Source organism: Nomascus leucogenys, chromosome 15 (assembly GCF_006542625.1).
Source record: "Nomascus leucogenys isolate Asia chromosome 15, Asia_NLE_v1, whole genome shotgun sequence".
NCBI lineage: Eukaryota > Metazoa > Chordata > Mammalia > Primates > Hylobatidae > Nomascus > Nomascus leucogenys.
The window spans coordinates 49,361,205-49,384,644 of NC_044395.1; the positions used below are offsets into that span (position 1 = coordinate 49,361,205).

At 35.3% G+C, this 23,440-nt stretch overlaps 1 protein-coding gene across 3 annotated transcripts in view; it reads right to left on the bottom strand.

The window, feature by feature from the left end:
• Positions 1-23,440, bottom strand: part of TMEM135 (transmembrane protein 135) — a 273,418-nt gene that overhangs the window by 75,199 nt on the left and 174,779 nt on the right. For all 3 annotated transcript variants that reach the window (XM_030829053.1, XM_030829054.1, XM_030829055.1), the window contains one exon: positions 4,249-4,295. In XM_030829053.1, coding sequence (XP_030684913.1) covers positions 4,249-4,295 — 47 coding nt within the window. The remainder of the gene's footprint in view (positions 1-4,248; positions 4,296-23,440) is intronic.

The window sequence follows — 23,440 nt, forward strand, 5'->3', positions numbered from 1 at the left end:
GATATTTCTACTGTGAATCAGTCCTATATTGTCTATAGATTAACTGCTATGACAAGTTGGAACCATTCAATCTATATGTTAAAATAAACGTGGATTTGTTGTTGCTTTTGCAAAGGCATGTGGAAAGAATTTCTAGCTGGTACTTACTAGGTTGGGATTGAAGGAGTTATAATACACTTTACAGTACTATTTTAAGTTAATCTATAAAAATTATGCTGAACTACTTCCTTTCTCTCAAATATTCTTCATAGACAGATACCTAATGGTGAACATAAAATCAATGAATTAATATTTTAAAATGTTGCATTTTTCTTTTTTATGTGTGAGTAGGGTTAAGTGCAATAGTTTTGATGTTTATTATTGATTCTTTCTTTTGCTTCTTGATTAGAAGATTTAGTGATCAAAAGAAACTGATTTCTTTTTCCACATGACTGTTAGGAAGACCCCAATCAATCCTGAATGAAAAATTATGATGAATGCAAACTGCTTTGCCCATAAATACATATTTGGAAGTAAAGAAATTATTTCAAGGGGTGCATGAGACCAAATTTTCTAAAAAGTTTTTAAATATGACTTCTGCTTGGCCAAAATCGATAGAAACAAACAATGCCCTAAGGTACAGCAATGACAATAGCATACATAGTAGTAACAAGGTGATTAAACAATGGAGGTAAAAGTATTATGAAGAATGCCCACTGAAATTATACAAAAAACTCTTTCAAAACATCCTCAGGATATGTTCCACCTTCCCTTGTAATCCAGTTCCTAACAGAATCCATAGCATGTATGGGTATCAAGAGACACTTGTGATGGCTAGCTACATGGCTGGCAGGCCAGCTGACCAGAACAGAACTAGAGCTCTCTCCTCACACATTACCTTTTCCCAGCCCAAGCCTTTGAAGCATTTCACATTACACACCAGAAGTAAGTGGATGATTCCATTTGAACATAAGCCTTACTTCTGGTGCATAATATGAAAATCTGATTATAACCTATGAGATTATATATGTAAAATAACTATTAAAAACTATTAAGAGCTATGTAAAAGTAAGTTATTTCATTACACATTATAGTTTTCACATAGTTTTCAATATCAAAAATGTGTTGCTTTTAAGTAAATTAATAGTATAGTCATCACATCTTGTGACATCTTTGGAAAACATTTATGAAACTACTTCTCAAGTTCTTTCTTTGAAAAAAAATGGCATATTTTCTTTTTATTGAAAGCAGCCCTCATTTTCCCATTTCCCCTCTGCCCATTTACAGATTAGGATAAAAACACAAGTTGACTTATTTCAAATATAAAATTCTTCCCTATCCTCTTCTCAAAGGAGGTTACCATAAATGGAGTCCTGGGGACAATATCATTTGACTATCCAACTTCAGGCAATTAGATTTAACATAATTGTTAATAAATGAAATAAATGTGTCCTCAAATATATGTATTTATAATACAATTTAATTTTAAAATAAAATATTCAAATGCAATTGGACCTGCCAAGTGTTCATTCCCAACACAAGCTAGCATGCAGACAAATCTAATATTGTTTTGTTTGGTTGTAATACTTTATAAATTGTTTGATTTTACCATTTACCAAACCTCTGTTGTTGAGCTATTCAAACGAACTTCTGCCAAGAACAGCGAATTTGGTGATAGTACTTCTTTTAGGAGAAAAACAACCCCTTTCCTCAGAAAATTAAAAGTGTTTATTTTGGCACTTAAACCTTGTATTGAGCCTTCTGGAAAGTATTTTAAACTGTTGTTTTTAACCTAGACTTGTGACTGAAACAGGAAAAGGTTCCGTAGCTCTGCACCAAAACACATATTTATAGGGTTGATTTTCTTTCTACACCAAAAATACTGGGTTGATCGCAGCAGTTTTCAAAACATAATTTCCTAGACCCATGCTATAAATTGGGCCTTTATTGGTGTATTTAACAAATGATTTATTTTTAAACCTCAAAAACTTCTGATGACTAAGAAATGTTACACATTAATCACATATGTCTTTAAGTGCCACAGTGGGAAAGATTTTAAATGCCTGTTCTGTTAGGAATTTTCACGAAAAAGAAAATTTACTTAAGATTGGACTTTCTTCTTGGGTATGTCAACAAGTTATGTTTCTAGTTTTCAAGCTTTTTATGATTGCATTTTCCCTACTTGGTATGCTATATCTTCAGGCTAGATAGAACATAAAAATATAAAGACAAAGTATGTGAACTTTTTGGAATATTGTCCCAATAATGTGTCTGAATACAATTAAGAAGTTTTTAGAAATCAATGAGTCATTGTTCATAACTCCCACAACCCACCTCTAAATTATTAAAATATAGGAAAGAGGCCACAGGAAAAGTGTATTGCATATGAAGATACAGTGAAAGTAATAAATAGATCAAACAATTTCACAAAGACAACCAGATAGCTCCAATAATTCCTCAGTCATTAATGACTGATACAAAATCCTATGCATCCTAATGACTGATACAAAATCCTTTGCAGTTCAAGTCCTCCCTACCTTGGCTCTTCATCTATGTTTCCCCTTCTAAAAGCCTGGCTGTCTCTTTACAAGAATAATTACAGTAACATTATCATTTTTTATTTGCATATGACATTTTTAAAACTCAAAACAATTTAAAATTATATAATTGTGCTTTATAAAATGTTTATTAGGACACACTAGCAGGAAATTAGTGGTTTAAAAATTCTGGAAAAATAGAGATCTATGATCTCTATTATGTGATCCAGCAATCCCACTGCTGAGTACATACTCAAAATAAAGCAAATCAATATATCGAAGAGATATCTGCACTCCCATGTTTGTTGCAGCACTGGTCACAATAGTAAAATTTGGAAGGAGGCTAAGTGTCCACTGACAGATGAATAAATAAATAAAATATGGTACATAATATACAATGGAATATTATTCAGCCATAAAAAAGAATGAGATCCTGTCATTTGCAACATAGACGGAACTGGAGATCATTATGTTAAGTGAATTAAGCCAGGCACAGAAAGGAAAATGTCACATGTTCTCACTTATTTGTGGGATCTAAAATCAAAACAATTGAACTCATGGACATAGAGAGTAGAATGATGGTTACCAGAGGGTGGTAAGAGTAGTGAGGAGTAGGGGGAGGTGGGTGTGATTAATGGGTATAGAAAAAGAAAGAATGAGACCTACTATTTGATAGCACAACAGGGTGACTATAGTCAATAATAAATTGTACATTTTTAAATAACTAAGAGTGTAAATTGGATTGTTTGTAACACAAAGGATAATAGCATTTGATTATTATTCATCATACCCCTATATCAAAACATCTCATGTACAACTACTATGTCCCCACAAAAATTAAAAATAAATTTTTTTTTAATTCTGGTACGGTTGGATCGTTTTATTCTTAAAGAAATACATCTACAAAATACATCCTACTAAAAATCCACAACTGTCTTTGTTAATTAAGCACAGATTTTAATTTGAAAAGCCTGGTCCCATCTGCTAAGATTGAATTTTGCTAGATCCATAAATATAAAAAAAATCTATTCAAATGAGGGCAATAAGAGTAAAATAAATGGAAATTAATTGGTATCACTAAAAATAAAGAAATAAAGATTATAAATGAGGGGACTCTCCCTAATCAAAAATCATTCGCACACTGCTGGGATTATACGAAGATGACAGAAATCCTTCTTACGGGCATTTAAATCTTGGGCCATCCTAACATTCTTCCCCTTAGCCCCCAACAAACCTGGGACCAGTGTCAATGAAAAGTACAACTTTGACATTGTAACAAACAATATTTTACAGACTATCATTAATGTGCTAGGTTATCTTTGCAGAAGGCTTAGATAGAGCTCTACTGTCATTTTTTCTTATCTAAATGTAAAATGTTGATTGTTTTATAAGCAGAGTGAAAAATAAGTATTTACATACAATCAGGTCCATAAAAGATAAAAATTCACTTATCAGGATTTGAGTCCTATTAATTAACATATTCAACTTTCTAGGATGAATTTATAAATAGAATGGGGGGTGAGGGGGAATAAGTCTTCCTTCCCTCTCTTTCTCTTTTCTTTACTCACGAAGGAGCAATGATTTATCTCTGTCCACTCTGGGCGGGGGTGCAGGGGGGAGTATGCTGCTTGTAAGGGATAATTATTTGGAGAATACTTTAGTTTCATGGTTGATGAAATTACAAAGAGATACTGTTTGGGGTATTAAAGTAAATAAGTATAACAGAACATACCTGAAAAAGAACATGTACATGGCAGCTGTGATGCAAAACAAAAGGACCTGTAATGAAGAGAAAATACATTACTTGCAAAAGAACACTGACATCACCATTTGAGTGACTCATAAAAGCAAAATACTATTAGATCTTGTGCCTGAAACAATAAAAGCATATACAAACCAGTCACACACATTTCATATTCCTCAACCTTTCATATAAACCAAGCTTGTTCAACCTGCAGCCTGCAGGCTGCATGAGCCCCAAGACAGCTTTGAATGTGGTCCAATACAATTTGTAAACTTTCTTTAAACACTGTGATTTTTTTGCAATTTTTTTTTTAGTTCATCAACTATCATTAGTGTTAGTGTATTTCAAGTATGGCCCAAGACAATTTTTCTTCTTCCAATGTGGCCCAGAAAAGCTAAAAGATTGGACATCCCTAATATAGCCCATATTAGGAGAATAAATTGCCAATACTTATATGTAACTATCATCATGTATATAATTATATACAACACATACATATATAGACTGGATAAAAGGGTAACAGGGTTCACAAAAAAGGGAACAGTTAATTTTTAACTGTCTGTTAGAATGCCTAAACACGCAAGCTTAACTTAAAAACAAGGACAACAGCTTTTGTATAAACAATTCAGTGAATGAATCAGAAAGGTTATTAACTATGATATGAAGATGACCAGATCTTCTAATGTAAAATACAGTCCAGTTGTCAACCAATTCTAATCAATAAGAAAAGCTCATAAAAATACAATATTCCTTTGTGGAATACAGACTAGCTATAAAAGTAATTCCTCTAGAAGCAGGCAGAACATCTGAAATGATGATCTGAAAAACATCACAGTAAACACAACATATTAAGATGGTATGTTGAAGGAGCCCAGAACTCCAGTCCTGACTAACGTCTTAGTTATACCAAAAAAACAGATTAGAAAAGTTGTTTTAAATCACAAAAATTAAAATTGTAGAATGCATTCTTATGTTAAAAAACAACAGCACAAATTAAGCCTAACAATTGTCAATGGCCTCACATCACAGACAAATAAGAAATGAACTTTCTTTCAACTGTGAAAGGGTGACCACAAGAACAGAAATGAAAACACTACAAAAAATGTTTTGCTATTTCTAACACAAATAATTTCTACTCAACCTGATGAAAGCATGGTAGTTTTGCCATTACAAATCAAGCTTGACAAGTTTGCTATCTTAGCCTAAGATAAGCATTATACATACAGCCTGAATGACTTAGAAACATATAAATAAACCAACGAAAAAGAGGATTGTTATCAATTACTATGAAGTAAATATTATATATATTTATGTAACATTTTATATCTATAAAATCTCTTTCTGTGCTAAACACACATACTCTTCTCCCCTCCCTCTTTCCCTTCTTCCTTCCTCTCTCCATCTCTCTTCTCCACTGACTTAAAACACCCTATCCATGATGCACAAGGTTCATTTTACCATTTCACTGTTTTTAGAAACATAAAGCATGTAAAATAATTTTCAGTTATTTCTAATTGATTATAAATTAAAGTCTAAGTGGGTTTATTTACTGGTTATAATTTGCCTAACAAAACCCAGTCATGATACTCAATTTTTTTTCATTTCTTTATCATTCAATCCCCATTGGACAATGTCATCCTTCCCAGATGTTCAATGCTTCAGACTTTTCCAGCACTAATCAGTGTCCCCCTTGCAGATCACACCAAAAACCTCTCTAGAAGTATCCCACAAATCTTTCACACACTCTTCATCTTCTCTAAGTATCCAAAGTCTGCCTTCCCTCAAAATGTTGCCAGGTTCTATCCTAATATGCTAACCTATCTGTGTTCGTACTAAACTGATAATTATCTTTACAAATAATACACTTGAAACTGAGAAAAAGTACAATGTTTAAGAACTCAAGCTTTAGAGTAAGATAGATCTTGGTTTGAATCCTAGTTCTGTGTAACTCTAGATACTTTATATAATTTCCTTAAACCTTAGATCCCTTATCTATAAACTGAAAATAATATCACACTTTGAATTATTTAGAAGAATTAGTGAGATGATGCATATAAAAGTGGAGGCATCAGCAGATTGTTTTTATCTTGTTTTGTTACTGACATAAGTGATCTAGATAGAAAAACCTAACCCAGAGACATAAATCTGGAAAGAAATTATTTTTAATCAGGCAGCCCTTTTGAAATCTCTAATATCACCAATAATTAGGAGAATAAATCAAAAGGATATTACAGCGCAATTGACTGATTCATTAAACAAATATTTATTGAATTCCTACTATGTTCCAGGTACTGTTCTAAAACTTAGAACAACGCACAAAATGGACAAAGTCTTTGCCCTCATGGAACTTATCTTCTAGCCAGGTGAGAGAATATATTTTTAAAAAGATGTATGTTAGACAGTAGTAGGAGTTTTGGAGATAAATAAAGTAGAATAAGGAAAAAGAAATACAGAAGACTGGGGATTGTTATTTTATATAAAGTGATCAAAGAAGAAGAGACTTGTTAGCAGAGACACTATAAGAGAAAAGCCAGAGGACCATATGCATAGAGCCACTGGAAGGATTTTGGATTTTATCAAGAAAGATGGGAACTTAATGCAAAATATGTTTGTTATTATTTTGGTTAAAGATGCTAAAAACAGCATTTCATTTTTAGCTACGTTTTTAAAAAGTTTTTAAAACTATGCTAGTTTATCATTGTGACTTTCACAAAGTATTTTTCCAAATAAATCTAAATCCACAGTTAAATAATGAAGAATATTTCCTCTGTGTTTGAAATTACAGAATTTTAGAGCTAAGAGAAATTTTGAAACAAAACATCATATTTTTTCATGAGGAAACTCAGATCCTGAAAAGGTAAGCGATATGCCCATACTCACTGAGCTAGCTGTATCTTACATTCCTTCATTAAACAAATGTTGGCCAAGTGGTTACTCTGTACCTGCTCGATAGAGAGGATATTTAAATATAATTCTGACCCTCAAGGACATTACAGGATACTGTAGTCCAATACTATAGTTACTGGACACATGTGGCTATCTAAATGATGTAATAGCTTTATTGAGGTATAATTAATATAAACTGTACATATTTAAAGTGTACAATTTCATAAGTTTCAACATAGCTATATACCTGTAAAATAATCATCATAAGCAAAATAATAAACATATTCACCCAAAAAGCTGCTTATAGCATTCTCCCATTACTTGTTGGATGGTAATTCCACCTTTCTTTGGCTTGATGTTAGCTCTCTTTTAGTTTTAACTGATTGGGGTCTTTATATTTGAAGTGTATTGCTTGTAGGCAGCATATAATAGTTTCCTGCTTTTTTATCCTATCAGAAAATCTTTGTGTCTTAATTGAGATATTTAGACTATTTACATTTAATGTGATTATTGGTATGCTTATGTTTAAATTTATCATCTTGCTATTTATTTCTCTACTTGTCTCTTACTGTTTTTTCCCCTCCTTTCTGCCCCTTTTAGATCAACTGAGTTTTTCTTTTGTTTTGTTTTGTTTTGTTTTGTTTTGTTTTTTGAGACGGAGTCTCACTCTGTCACCAAGCTGAAGTGCAGTGGTGCAATCTCGGCTCACTGCAACCTCCACCTCCCAGGTTCAAGCAATTATCCTGCTTCAGCCTCCCCAGTAGCTGGGATTACAGGCATGTGCCACCACACCCAGCTAATTTTTGTAGTTTTAGTAGAGATGGGGTTTCACCATGTCAGCCAGGCTGGTCTCAAACTCCTGACCTCAGGTGATCTGTCTGCCTTGGCCTCTGAAAATGCTGGGATTACAAATATAAGCTACTGCCCCCAGTAACTGAGTATGTTTCAATAATTCCATTTTATTCCCTTTGTTGGCTTATTTTAGTGTTGGTTTTATGGTTTATAGTACACATCTTTAAATTGTCTATATTCAAATGACATTATACTACGTAACATATAGAATACAAATCTTCCAATAATGTATTTCCATTTCTCCCCTCTCGACCTTTGTGCTATTATTGTCATCCATAGTGCATGTATGTACAGATACATCTAAATTCATCATATTTTAATCACTTTGACTTAAAAATGTAGGTCTGCAAAAAATTTTTTCATTTTGTTTTGAAAGATACTTTTGCTGGGTATAGAATTCTAGGTTGATGGATCATTCTGTTTCAGTGGTTTACAAACGTCACTCCATTGTCTTTTCACAATTTGATTATGATGTGCCTGGGATAGTCTTCAAAATATTTCCTGTAGTGGGATTTATTAGGCTATTTGGCTCTGTGGGTTTACAGTTTCTATTAAATTTGAGTAATTTTCAGTCATTATTTCATCATTATTTTTTCTTCTCCTTTCTCCTCTGCTTCAAGAACTCCAACTACATGAACAGGTTACCCACAACTCACAGATGTTATCTTTATTTGGTGATTAAAAAAGAAACAAAAAACCTTGGCCAGGCACGGTGGCTCATCCCTGTAATCCCAGCACTTTGGGAGGCTGAGGTTGTCAGATCACTTGAGGTCAGGAGTTCATGACCAGCCTGTCCAACATGGCAAAACCCTGTCTCCACTAAAAATACAAAAATTAGTCAGTCATCATGGTGCACATCTGTAATTCCAGCTACTTGGGAGACTGAGACATGACAATTGCTTGAACCCAGGAAATAGAGGTTGCAGTGAGTGAGACTGCACCACTGCACTCCAGCCTGGGTGATGGAATGAGACTCTGTCTCAAAAAAAAAAAAAAAAGTCTCTTTTCTCTCTATGTTTCATTTTTGATGGTCTCTATTCTTATGTCTTCAGGTTCACTAATGTTTTATTCTGCAATGTATAATCTGCCATTAATATCATCCAGTAAGCTTTTCATCTCACAAATTTTAATTTTCCTCGCTAGAAGTTTCATTTTTCCTTTTTCCCCCTATTTCCATATCTCTAACTTCTTGAAACTATAAAATTCAGTTATGATAACTCTTTTTAATGTCTTTGCCTGCTAATTTAACATATTTATAAGTTCTCATTTGGCATTAATTTGCTGATTTATCTCTTCATTATGGCTCAAATTTTCCTATTTCTTACTGCATGGTGGTAATTTTTTACTGGCTGTCAGCCATTCTAAATTTTACCTTAATGGGTGTTGTCTATGTTTGTATTCCCATAAGTTTTCTTGAGCTTTGTTGTGAGACACAGTTACGTTACTTGGAAATGGTTTGATCTTTTAAGGACTTGCTTTTAAGATATTTTAACAAGAAATGAAATCCAGGGCTAATTATTCCCCATTACTAAGGTAAAACATTATGTGTACTTTACCCAGTGCCACGTGAATCTTTGAGATTTCCAGTCTGACTAATAAAACAGTATTCCTATTCCTGTTTGAGTGCTATCTACTCAATTAAAAACCTCTAATTCTTCAGACTGTTCATTCTTTGGCCTGGAGCAGTTTCCTCACATGTAAGCCCTACTCAGTAATCAGCTGAGTACTTTCCTCTATAGTCCCCTGTTCTGTGAACTCTATCCAGCATGGTCCTCCTACACTTTGAGTTTTATTTCCTCCACTCAGAAAGTCCTCTAGGTTTTGTCTGAGTGACCCCTCTTTGATCCATGCCTGGAAATTCTCTCTAGACAGTAAGCTTGGGTAACTGTAGAGCACATTTGTTCCACCTATACCTCAGGGAACACTGTCCTTCAATACTTAATATCCAGGATCTTGCATACCATTTTTTCATAGACTTTGTTCATGTTTTTGATCAAGTTGTTTCCACTCCCCAACTGGAAGAGTAAATCTATCACGAGTATCAAATCATGACCGTAATCAGAGTGTGGTTATTTAAATTTAAATTAATTAAAATTAAATAATATTAAAATTTGTTTCCTCATTCACCCTAGTCATATCTCAAGTAATCAAAAGCCATATGCAGTAGTGGATACCATAACAGACAGAACAGATATAGATCATTCTCATCACTGCAAAAAGTTCTATTGGACATCTCTAGACAGTGAATGACATTTTCACTGTGTATTACAGCAATATTTTAGCACTTTACATATTTTAACTTTAGCTGCGAAGTATACATCTGCACATGTATATACTTTACACTTTCATGTGTAAATTGACACAAAAAATTAATGATCATATAATTTAATTTGTTCACTTGTAGAAACAATATAATACTACCTATTACATATGCCATAAGGATTTATATATGATGTAACATACATAAAGCCTAATAGTGTGACTAGCACATCATAGATGCTCAATACATGGTAACTTTTAACTTAAAAAATTTTCTCTATAATTCATTACCACTTCACAGCCATGGGGCAATATACTTCAGCAGGATAGGTAATTCTGAAACTGCTGTTTTCACTTTTTTTTAACAGTTTTAAATTCAAAAAATAATACCAGTCATACTAAAACATGGATGAACCTCAAATACATTATGCTAAGTGAAAGAGGCCAATCACAAAGACCAATTATGTATGATATTCTTCACATAAAATTCCAGAACAGGCAAGTCCACCTACAGAAAGTAGAACAGTGGTGGCCTAGAGTTGGAGGAGTAAGGGGTGATGGAGAGGAACTACTAAGGGATGATGAGGAAGGACTGCTAATAGGTACAAGAATTCTTTGGGGGGCAATGAAAAGGTTTTAAAATTAGATTGCAGGGTTGGATGCCACACAACTCAGTAAATATTTGAAAAACCCGTGAAACTGATATATTAAACTGGTAAATCTTCTAGCATATAAACTACACCTCAAAAAAGCTGTTAAACTGATACAAAAAAAGTAATGCATGTACATGATAAAAACAAAAATTCAAACAGAATAACAAATAACAATGAAAAGAAAGTTCCCTTCTAAGACTTTTGGACTTTTATAGAATTTTGTATGAGTATGTACATACCTTTGTATGTAGACACATATCAAATAAAGACATTGTTTTAAAGACATATACTTTTCAATTTTATATACACAAAGCATACACATATATGGATATGCTAAAGTTTATTTAAAGCCTCCTATGAATCCTTAGAGTGGATGCAATAAACATTTCTAAATACCAAAATATACTTTGTAAACATCTCTGGAGGTGAATTCTTGTCAAAGACAAGTACATTTTTAATTTTGACAAATATTGCCAAATCAACCTCCAAAGAAAACTATACCAATATATACTCCCCACAATCGCATATGAAAGTAGCTATTTCCTTACACTAGTTATTTTCCTATGCCCACAAAAACTGTGTTTTATCAAACTGTTTTATCCTTGCCAGTCTGATGGGTGAAAGAAATATTATTTCATATTATAGTTACATCCCTCTTATTAGTAAGCTGAGCCTCCCAGGTTTATAATCCTTGTTTGTTTTTTTGGTTGGTTGGTTGGTTGGTTAAACTACTTTTTCATATGCTTTATTTTTGGTTGGGTTAATGGCCTTTTAGAAACCATTTTGTTTTTTGAAACTGAATATATTTATATGAAAACATGGAATTTTATTATTATCAACAAAAATACGGGTGGTTAAATAAAAGCAATCACATAAAAGAAACGTCAAAATGTATTAAGCCAATATAACATGAGGGTACAGGAAGTATAACAAATAATGTGCAAATAAAGTTCATTCAGCTGGAAAATAGTGTTTTCTCTCTGCAAAGACTTTGTAGGAAATGACAGATTTACAATATATTGTTTCCTGTTATAGGTCTTATAAAACTTTCAAGAAAAACTGTACTATTCTGTCATCACAATGTCATGTAGAATTACATGAAAACTATGCCTCACAAGCAGTAGCAAAGAAACAAAATCACAATATAGGAAGTCCTTAAAATAATCAGAAATATCAAAAATGTGAACATGACTGAAAGTAAACACAGCCTGTTAAAGAAAGCTGTTTTTACTATTTAAGCCGGAAAGTGGTTAAAACATATATCCATTTTAAATTCTACTAGAGAACTGAACACATGGTACATTTAACAATTTCCTACCACAGAACTCTTCTGCTTTTCATTAGTGTATTTGATTATTTGATTTTTGCACCTGATCACAGTGCCTGTGGCCATTCCTTCTTGAGTATCTCCAAAGACATTGGTGCTTAGTGAGTAGTGAACCTAGCTAGCCTTCACTATTCACCAAGCTCATCTCCCCCCATATTCATTAAGATCCTCTTCCTTCCATGACTCAAATAAATACTGACATTCATTGCTCTTCTTCTTGTGCCGTCTGTACTTCATTCATATTTTAGCCATGTTTCTACCTATCCATTCAACAAAAATTAATCCAGTGTCATGTGTTTCTAATATTTTATAACTCTGCAACTTGAAAGGAGACAGATGTAGAAAGGTAAGCTCCAGATTCAGGAGCCTTCATGATCTTGAATAAAACAGAAAAGACAAGGAACCACAAGTTCTCACCCTCCTTCATTTATTTATTCAATATCTGCTATAGTCCCAGCACACTAGGGGAAAATAACTACCTAATACTTGATTCTTGTTGCCCTGAAGAACATAGTTTGGTGGAAATGCAGGCATATTAACAGATCATTCCAATAGAATACAATAGGATAGAAGTATTTATACTTCATCCTATAGGTGGCACTCACCAAAACATCTGATTAGATTGTTATTTTAATTATTTAATATATTTAAGCAATGGTTTTGGTGTTGTTTGTATACTTTCTTTATATCTCTTACTTACTTAGAACACAAAGTCCCAGAGGGCAGAGTCTTTATATAACCACATACGTAGATACATTATTGATAATATGAGTTTTTATAACGTTAGTTTCTATTTAAAGAAACCATCTGTCAAGAAACTAAACAGTACTCCCATTCATATACTTTTTTAAACGAATAAACTTTAGACTCTGCTAAGCATCTTCAACTTTTCTGAAAACAGACTATTGCATGGTCTCTTTGTGAATACAGCTCTTACTGAACAAGTAAGTATTATTATAATTTACAATGTGTGTTCAAAGTCAAAATATATGCAACATATCATTATCATAATATTTATTTGTCATATATGTAATTTTAAGCAACACTATCCTAAAGTTAAATAGCTATGTATTGCTATATAACAAATTTTTAAAATCATTGTTTAATTAAAATCTCCCATAATATACAGTCCATTTTTTAATTAGTTCATTTGTTTTGGATTAGCAGCTTTACCTAATTTTTTTTTATGTTTCTATTACTTAATAAAACAAATACAGGGAAAGCATAAAAACCTTAAAGAGAATTTGGAGCCAAAAATGCCAGACTAGAAGTAAGAAAGAAGTCTTGGGTCTCCAGGTTAAGACTGTAAACTTGATGAAATCACTGTTATTCTTTAAACCTTAATTTTTCATCCATAAAAAGAAGTTACATTAATCTCTAGGACACTTCAGAACTTCAAAGTTCTATCATTCCATAAGTCAACTTTTTTCAGTGTACAACAAACATTTCAATGCATATTGTAACTAATATATAATATTATAATAATATAGAACAAGCCAAGTCTCAGAATTTATGTATACACCAAGAAAATAAAATTACTTTCACTGAATTGAGTGTGGGAACTCACAGTAAATATGCCAGAAACTTAGGCCTAGACTCTTACTTGCACTGTTCGCCGTTGTGTTTTTTTTGTTTCTGTTTTTGTTTTTTTGAAATGGAGTCTCACTCTATTGCCCAGGCTGGAGTACACTGGGGCAATCTCAGCTCACTGCAACAACCTCCACCTCCCAAGTTCAAGTGATTCTCATGCCTCAGCCTCTCTAGTAGCTGGGATTATATGCAAGGGCCACCACACCCAGCTAATTTTTGTACTTTTAGTAGAGACGGGGTTTCACCATGTTGGCCAGGCAGGCTGGTCTCAAACCCCTGATCTCAGGTGATCGACCTGCCTCAGACTCCAAAAGTGCTGAGATTACAGGCATGAACTACCACGCCCAGGCAACCATTCTTGATTTGTACCTTCAAGGCCACTAAACAGAGTCTGGCAACACATTAACCTTTAAATATTCCATTTGTAGAAGCAGATATGTTAGAGTGGCTGGGTAAAGTACAGCCTACCTGCTATCCTGTCCTTTTATAGTAAGTAGATTAGTTGTAGTTGCATCTTGTCTTCTGTAAAAATGGGACAATTTAAAGTAAAGTTTTCAATATTCAGTAAGTAATATTAACTATATCCTAGAAGTTAGAGTACTTATTACAACAAAATTCTAATTCCGCTGACAGATTTTTAAAAATAAGCAGTTTAAAACAACTTGCTACTTGAAAGATTACAGATAGAGATTTATACATGGAAAAATCCAGCCTTTATTTAAAATATGAAAGAAAATTCAATGGTCAAATGACAATCAAGACAAGAAATCATTCATGAAACAGAATACTAATTCAAGTATACTCTCAGAGCTGGGACTATAAAAGCCAATTAGACATCATCATCAAACACCCAAAACATTTTATTCACATCTCTATTTACCATGTAAAGGAAATGCAGTTTATTGGAAGTAAAGATTAGCTAATGACTTAGGTTTAAAATTTACCAAGACATTCAGCTACATCTTTTCTTTCCCACACTGTTCCTCTATTTTGTGGTCAATTAATTGGTCATTATCATTAAAAATGCGATTCAAAATAAACAAGAAAAGAATTAATGTGGACAGGAAGAGTGAGGAACTAAAAGGAGCCATGGGAGAATTTAAAGATGGATAGTCAGTGAAGGTAAATTTCTTTTTAAAGTAACCAATGAACATGGAGAAAAAGAAAAGAGGAGGAATAAAACAATATTTGTAATAATAAACTATTTATTAATGCTGCCAGGCACTAGACAAGTTTTTACCATTCCTACTTTAAAGATGAGGCAATTGGACTCAAAAGTTAGGGTACTCACATAAAATCATAGAATATTTAAGTAGCTGAACTAAGACTCAAAGCCAGGACTGTCTGACTTCAAACTGAAGCTTTCAATTATACCCCTCTGCCTCTAAAAAGTACTTTATTCTTAATAATGTTGGTTTAGTGACTACTGTGCTTCCAAGGTAGGAGTAATCCCCCTAACGCTTCCAAAGGTAAAAAGAAATTTGCCTTCACTAACTATCCATCTTTAAACTCTCTCATGGCTCCTTTTAGTTCCTCACTCTTCCTGTCCACATTAATTCTTTTGTTTATTTTGAATTGCATTTTCAATGATAATGACTTTTTTGTTTTACAAGATGTGTCTGTCCTTTTAAAAAAGGGAGCAAGGAGAATCTCAGAGTTCAGTATAATAATAATAATAATTATACAGTAACAACATCATAAATTGCAGATGTTATTGAATGGTCACCATATGTTACATGTTATATGAAGTCCTTAACATACACTGTTTTATGTAATGCTCAAAACACCCCTGCGATGTAGGGATCATTACCCCTACTTCACAGATAAGATTTAAAGAGACATAGATAGGCGATTGAGCCAGGTTTTGAAACCAGGTAAGATTCCAAAGCCCATGAGCTGTCATGGATTTCTCTCAAGTACTTTTAAAAATCCCATTAAAGATTTACAGCGTTTACAAATTTCATTCAATTTAATTATGAAACATCTACTATTTTCATGTATAGCAGATGAAACAGTAAGTTAAAATATAGTCTGTGTTAAGAAGCTCGTTATCTATACAATGAATGAGATTTAAGAAAAGGTGACAGGAAAATTCCATAATCCTTATTTATTCTAGTGAAGAACAGCAGATATAAGAAGCATAATTTTTAAATTTCCAAAATAAATAATCTAAATATTACAAACAAAAACTAAAACCTCACTTGTTTACATATACAGTAAGATGAGAGGATAAATTGCATGAGTAAGCTTTTCAATGTGTTTATATAAACTTATAAGAGATCATTCTTTATCCTAATGCTGCCAAATATGTTACTTTTTCAAATTCAGAAAAAAAAAAAACTCACGTGTCATTCAGCATATGGAGAAGGAAGAGAAGAAAGGTGCTATATGAACTCAGGGCAAAGTTACAGCTGAAAAAATATTTTGTTTTCAGTAGGGCAAAGTAGACAGGTCATCTATGTGAAACTTGCTTGTTATAAATGAACAATTTGTAGTAAGTTCATTATTTTCATCCAAAGGGTGGTATTCCCATTAACCTCAAGTAAGAATAAGAACCAGGCTTAAGGTGATATTATGTTTTTCCTTCTGAGACATTAAAAAAAAATAAATAAGAGCTTCTAGATTACTTTAGAAAGGTCACAGCAAGGCCACATAACAAACAGCACATACCAATATGGCAATTCAGGTTTCTGTCATTTGACAAAAGCTAAGAAAGATCACTAGAATGAAGATTATTGTTCACTAAGGTGGCCAATAAGATAGCACTCACTCACTACTTCACTAAACTACAAGGTTTTGTGGACAAAAGGCCAACAGCGGCCCTGTAGCTGAGTTCCGTATTTTTTTAAGTGTATATTGATAGCCAATTTAATCCCAATACATAATTCGAGAAAAAGCACCCATCAACAACAAGTAGGACATATAATCTCTTTACTTGTTTTAATTACAGCACATGAGTACATTACTCATATATTAGTATAATAGAGTAACACTTAGTTCTCCCAAATAGTGTGTCCTGTTGCCCAACCTCAAGCCATCTACCAGTTCCCTGGGCATATGGTCATTCCAAAATTCATTTGAGAAAATCCTTCCTTAATTAGGCATGATATTGCTCCTATCTGGTTTGGTTTGGACCTATCCAGCTGCAGATTCCTCTTTTCATACTCAGTTCCCATTATCATTTCAGTCAGAAAAGGTCCTGAACTAATAATGTTTTGGGTTTTTCTTTTTCTTTTTCCTTCCTTCCTTCCTTCCTTCCTTCCTTCCTTCCTTCCTTCCTTCCTCTCTCTCTCTCTCTCTCTTTCTTTCTTTCTTTTTTAGACAGTCTTGCTCTCTTACCCAGGCTGGAGTGCAGTGGTGTGATTTCGGCTCACTGCAACCTCCACCTCCCAGGTTCAAGCGATTCTCCTGCTTCAGCCTCCAGAGTGGCTGGAATCACAGGCATGCACAACCACACCCAGCTAATTGTGTGTGTGTGTGTGTGTGTGTGTGTGTGTGTGTGTGTGTGTGTCTTTTTAGTAGAGACAGTGTTTCACCATGTTGGCCAGGCTGGTCTCGAACTCCTGACCTCAGGTGATCCGCCCACGCCCAGCCTTTTCGGGGTTTTTTCTAATGAGGTTAAATGAAGATTTAAAGCGCAATGAGTGTATGCACTTAAATTCTGAATCTGATGAACTGTAGAAGTGCTTTTCAGGCCGGGTGCGGTGGCTCACGCCCGTAATTCCAGCACTTTGGGAGACCAAGGCAGGCGGATCACACGGTAAGGAGATGGAGACCATCCTGGCTAACACGGTGAAACTCCATCTCTAATAAAAATGCAAAAAAATTAGCTGGGCATGGTGGCTAGCGCCTGTAGTCACAGCTACTCGGGAGGCTGAGGCAGGAGAATAGCATGAACCCGGGAGGCAGAGCTTGCAGTGAGCCAAGATCGCACCACTGCACTCCAGCCTGGGCGACAGAGAGAGACTCCATCTCAGAAAAAAAAAAAAAAAAAAAAGTTCTTTTCAACTCCATTTACTGCAGAATATAGACTTCTCGATTATATCTTTCCAAATTAATCTACATACAAGATTTTTTTCCTTTCAAGCTTCCTATGCTTATTATAGCAAGGAAACAATTGACCACAACCTGTCAATTGTGTTGTGTAACCTTAAGAAACTTCATTTTCTGTGCTTTTCTCCCCCTCTCCAATTAGCATGACAAACTCAGCAATCCAGTCTATCACTACAAGATGTAATGATATTGAATAGAGTTTTGCAAAATACTTACAAAAGTATTTTAACAGTTTATAGATTAGAGAGTGATATAACAATAATCAACAGTGATTTTTTATTTTTTTGAGACAGTTTCGCTCTTATTGCCCAGGCTGGAGTGCAATGGCATGATCTCAGCTCACTGCAACCTTCCACCTCCTGGGTTCATGCCATTTTCCTGCCCCAGCCTCCCAAGTAGCTGGGACTAGAGGCGCCCACCACCACACCCAGCTATTTTTTGTATTTTTAGTAGAGACAGGGTTTCACTATGTTGGTCTGGCCGGTCTCGAACTCCTGACGTCAGGTGATCTGCCTGCCTCAGCCTCCCAAAGTGCTGGGATAACAGGCGTCGGCCACCACACTCGGCCCAGTAATTTTTTTTTTTTTTTTTTTTTTTTTTGGAGACGGAGTCTTGCTCTGTCACGCAGGCTGGAGTGCAGTGGCGCGATCTCGGCTCACTGCAAGCTCCGTCCCCCGGGGTTCACGCCATTCTCCTACCTCAGCCTCCCGAGTAGCTGGGACTACAGGCGCCAGCCACCACGCCCAGCTAATTTTTTTTGCAGTTTTAGTAGAGACGGGGTTTCACCGTGTTAGCCAGGATGGTCTCGATCTCCTGACCTTGTGATCTGCCTGCCTTGGCCTCCCAAAGTGCTGGGATTACAGGCGTGAGCCACCACGCCCAGACCAGCAATTTTTTTTTTTTTTTTTTTTTGAGACAGAGTCTGGCTCTCCCCCAGGCCGGACTGCAGTGGCGCTATCTTGGCTCACTGCAAGCTCCACTCCCCCCCGGGGGTTCACGCTGTTCTCCTGCCTCAGCCTCCTGAGTATCTGGGATTACAGGCGCCCACCACCATGGCTGGCTAATTTTTTGTACTTTTAGTAGAGATGGGGTTTCACTGTATTAGCCAAGATGGTCTCGATCTCGTGACCTCGTGATCCACCCGCCTTGGCCTCCCAGAGTGCTGGGATTACAGGTGTAAGCCACTGTGCCCAGCCCCGGCCCACTAATATTTTTAAAAATTCAGCCAACTTTGTTCAATATCCAGTGAGTCTAGAGCAATTAGTAAAAACTTAAATGCTGAGCTAGCTTTGTTTCAACAGTAAAAATGATTTTGAGAATAAACATAGGGATGAAAATCTAGTGAAACTGTAAAATCACATTTATCTAGGATCAGCTCTTAGTTATGAATTCCAAAGTGATAGAAGAAAGAAATTTACAAACCAGACGTTAGCTCTATCATGGAAATCTCTCTTTTATTTTGTATTCTAGTTGCATGTGGTTAAGATCTTATACAAAATTTGTGTACAGAGAGCGTCAAGAATGAATCTGGTCCATATGACCTAAAATGCAACAGACAATCAGTGTCTGTCTAAAGGCAAAACCATAATTTTAGGAATTAAAATCTGGAAATGTTTATACAAACTTTAACCCCTAAAATAACATTACTCTTACAACAACGGTGTCAATATTTAGCATGTATGTATAAATAAATAGGTTTACATGCACAATTCCCTTTTGGAATCCTCTTACCAAAGGAAGTACTCACTGAACTTTCTAAATAAACCCAAAATAATATACTATAAAAATCTGAGTCTAGTCTCCACTTTAGCTGGTTTTTTCATAATGCCTGCATCTAAGGAGACTAACAGGTTTCAGAATGAAGAATGCAGTCCTCATATGGTATTTTAGCCCCTCAATTAGGTTCACAACCTGACAATCATCAATTCCAGTAGAAATTGCCACAAAAAGAAAAACTAGTTTTGGTTTTTCTTCTCAATCTTTTTTCTCCAGAAGATGTCATTAAAAGGCATGGGAAGAACTGAACAAATTACCTTAAACTTTATAACAGCATTCTTAATGTTTCCAATCTTTTTTTAGTAGCAATAGCATAGCAACGAGGTTTAGCTTACTTCTCCTGTTTTATTTTGTGAATACATGCACATTAATTTTTATTTTAAAATAGCAGTAACATGGATGTATATTTATTCTAGGTGTTATTCCAACGAACTACCTTGAAAATGCAGGTTATTAAACATATAGACATACTGGACATAGATTTCATGGTTAAGATTTTTAAAAATTCTTTTTAATCACTCATATAAGTTATAGGCATATCTCTTATCCAACTCAGATTTTTTAAGTGTCTACTTTTAAAAATATCTTACAGGTTAGAAAGAAAGCTAGAGCCTTCTTGAAATAAAATTCTACACACTAAAACATGTACAACATTCTCTCTGGGATATTTCTAAAACACGATGTCTAAATACCATTGCTGTCTCCACCCACAAAGTTAGAATGAGATGAACAAGCAGTATCTTGGCAGAGTAGAACAACTCCATATTGTCATGCCAGGAAGATCTGGAGTGAAACAGGGTAACAACCTCAAAAACCAAGTTATTACAATATCCAAAGCACTTTGAAAGTGATATGACCTGGCCTTCTCAGTCTTCAAAATTTAATTAGTAACAATAAGCCAGACTAATTTAGTATGGAAGCTACAAATCCTGAAGAGTATTTCTAAATGTACTCTTTTTAGTGTGTTAAATATAGGACTTGGCAAAAATGAGGTATGTTTATATATGTTAGCCAAAATCTTCACAGGGAAATTCTGTCTTTAATAACAAATAGTTTGATTAATATTTTAACAGAAAATGCCCTAAGGAAAGCAGGTGGTTCCTGGTATACAATATCTCAGTGTCTGAGCTATCCTAAGCACACATTCCTTCATCTTAATCAACTTAGGAGCCAAATTATAAACCGGCACTTGTGGAGCCTGATTTCATTTTTATATAAAGGAAAGTGGGTAAAATGACCAGTTGTTAATGAAAACTAAACATTAAAGTATAGCTAATTACTCTGCTTCAAAAATTTCATGAGAACCTAGACCTTTACACGCTTTTTTATTGAGACCTATCTGAGCAAAAATAAATTCTCCAATTTTATACACTCAATACTTAGTAGTGAGTACAGCATGAATGACTAGAAGAAAAGTTTGCATATTATCTATAATAATACAGTGACATGAATTTCACTTTGGATTGTTATGACACTAAACTACAAAACACATCAGAGCAGTTTACTTATGCCAACTAAGTTTCAACAGAAAACTATTGTCTGATTATTTCACGTAAAACTTATGGTCAGTTACCTCATGTTATAAAACTGATTGTGTCCCCCAAAAATTCATATGTTAAAGCCCTAATCCCCAATGCACCTGTATTTGAAGAGAGGGCTGTTAGGAAGGTAACTCAGGTTAAATGAGGTCTTAAGAGTTGGGCCCTAATCCAATAAGATTGGTGTCTGTATAAGAAGTGGAAGCAACACCAGAGAAAGCTCTCACTTACTCACATGCTTGCTCCTTGCTCGCTCTTGCGCTCTCGCTCTCTCACTCCCTCTGGCTGTCTCCTCCCAGCCCCGCCACCACCCCTGACCACATGCACGGAGGAAAGCCCATGTAAGGAAATACCAAGAAGGCTGCTGTCCATAAGCCAAGAAAAGAGGTCTCACCAGAAACCAACCCTGACAGCACCTTGATCTTAGACTTGTAGCCTCCAGAACTTTGAGAAAACAAATTTCTATTGAATAAGCCATCTAGTCTGTAGTATTTTGTTACGGTAGCCCTGGTAGATTAATAATACAACCTCCAAAATTCAGGTGATTTCTACCCAGATGATTGTAGACCATTCTTAGTATTGATAATTTCCAGTACTCAAACTGCTTCTATTGAAATTCTAATCTACCTCTGAGTTGTTAGCTCTAATTAGCTACATATAAATGCATGTAAATATTTCTAATGCTTTAATTTTACTTAAATAATTTTGAATAGATATTAGACAAGAATCGCATTGTCTTGCTTTAATAAAGTATGCATATATGTTTTATGTGAATGACAACTTGTAAATTTTACAGCACATTTTTTTGAGACAGAGTCTCACTCTGTCACCCAGGCTGGAGTGCAGTGGCATGATCAGAGCTCACTGCAACCTCTGCCTACTGGGTTCAAGTGATTCTCCTGCCTCAGCCTCCTGAATAGCTGGGATTACAGGTGTGCACCACCATGCCTGGCTAATTTTTGTATTTTCAGTAGAGACGGGGTTTCACCATGTTGGCCAGGCTGGTCTCGAACTCCTGACCTCAAGTGATCCACCTGCCTCGGCCTCCTAAAGTGCTGGGATTACAGATGTGAGCCACTGCACCCAGCCTACAGCACATTTTTATAGCCCTGTGAGTTGACAGCTTGGAATCATGAATGGCTCCAGCAGGATTACCATGAATCACTGGGAGAGAAAAAGGGATTTAGGCATTATCATCATAAAGAAAAAGTACTAAAGCAATATCAGCTGGTATATTCATTTTTCAGATTATCTAGGTAACAGATAGTAGATGTTAAAGAAATAGGGCACAAGGGAGCTAAGCCTGATGAGACCAAGAATCATTAGTGAGGATAGGTCTAGAGGGATGGTACAGAGCATGAGGGCAACGGAAGTGATGATGTTACAAATATGGCAAGAATTTGTTCAAAGTAAGTGTTTCCTACTTCATACCTTTGCCAAAGGCCAGTATTAGCTGGCCTGATAACTTCAGGCCCAGATAAGTTTTAAAGATCAAATGGCCCACTTCTAAGTTAAATCCCTAGAGTTTTTTAACACTGACACTAGTGAGATTTGGGGGTGGATAAATTCTTTGTTGTCTGGGTGGGGCTCACGGCAAGGAAGAAGGGCTGTCTTGTATTATAGGATGTTTAGTAGCATCGCTGGCCTCTACCTAGACAGCACCCCTCTGCCATCCCCACCAATGATGACAATTAAAAATGCCTCCAAACATAGCCAAATGTCTTCAGGAAGATGTACAAAATTGCCCCCAGTTGGATTTACTGCCCTAGAAGAAGCTTAGAGACTTGGAACACTCATACAATCTTAAGCACTGAAAAAGGCCTGAGAACTATCTAATCCACCCTCTTCTCTGTGACATGAATCCCCTCTGCAATGATCCTAAAAGATCACCGTCTAGCTTTTGCTTAAACATCTCCTAGAATAGGAAATTCTCAACTTTACCAGGCAACCAAATCCACCACTCCAACCTTCTTTTTTCTTTTTTGAGACAGAGTTTCACTCTTGTTGCCCAGGCTGGAGTGCAACGGCACGATCTCGACTCAAGCAACCTCCACCTCCCTGGTTCAAGCGATTCTCCTGTCTCAGGCTCCCGAGTAGCTGGGATTACAGGCATGCACCACCACGCCCAACTAATTTTGCATATTTAGCAGAGACCGGGTTTCTCTGTGTTGGTAAGGCTGATCTTGAACTCCCAACTTCAGGTGATCTGCCACCTCAGCCTCCCAAAGTGCTGAGATTACAGGCAT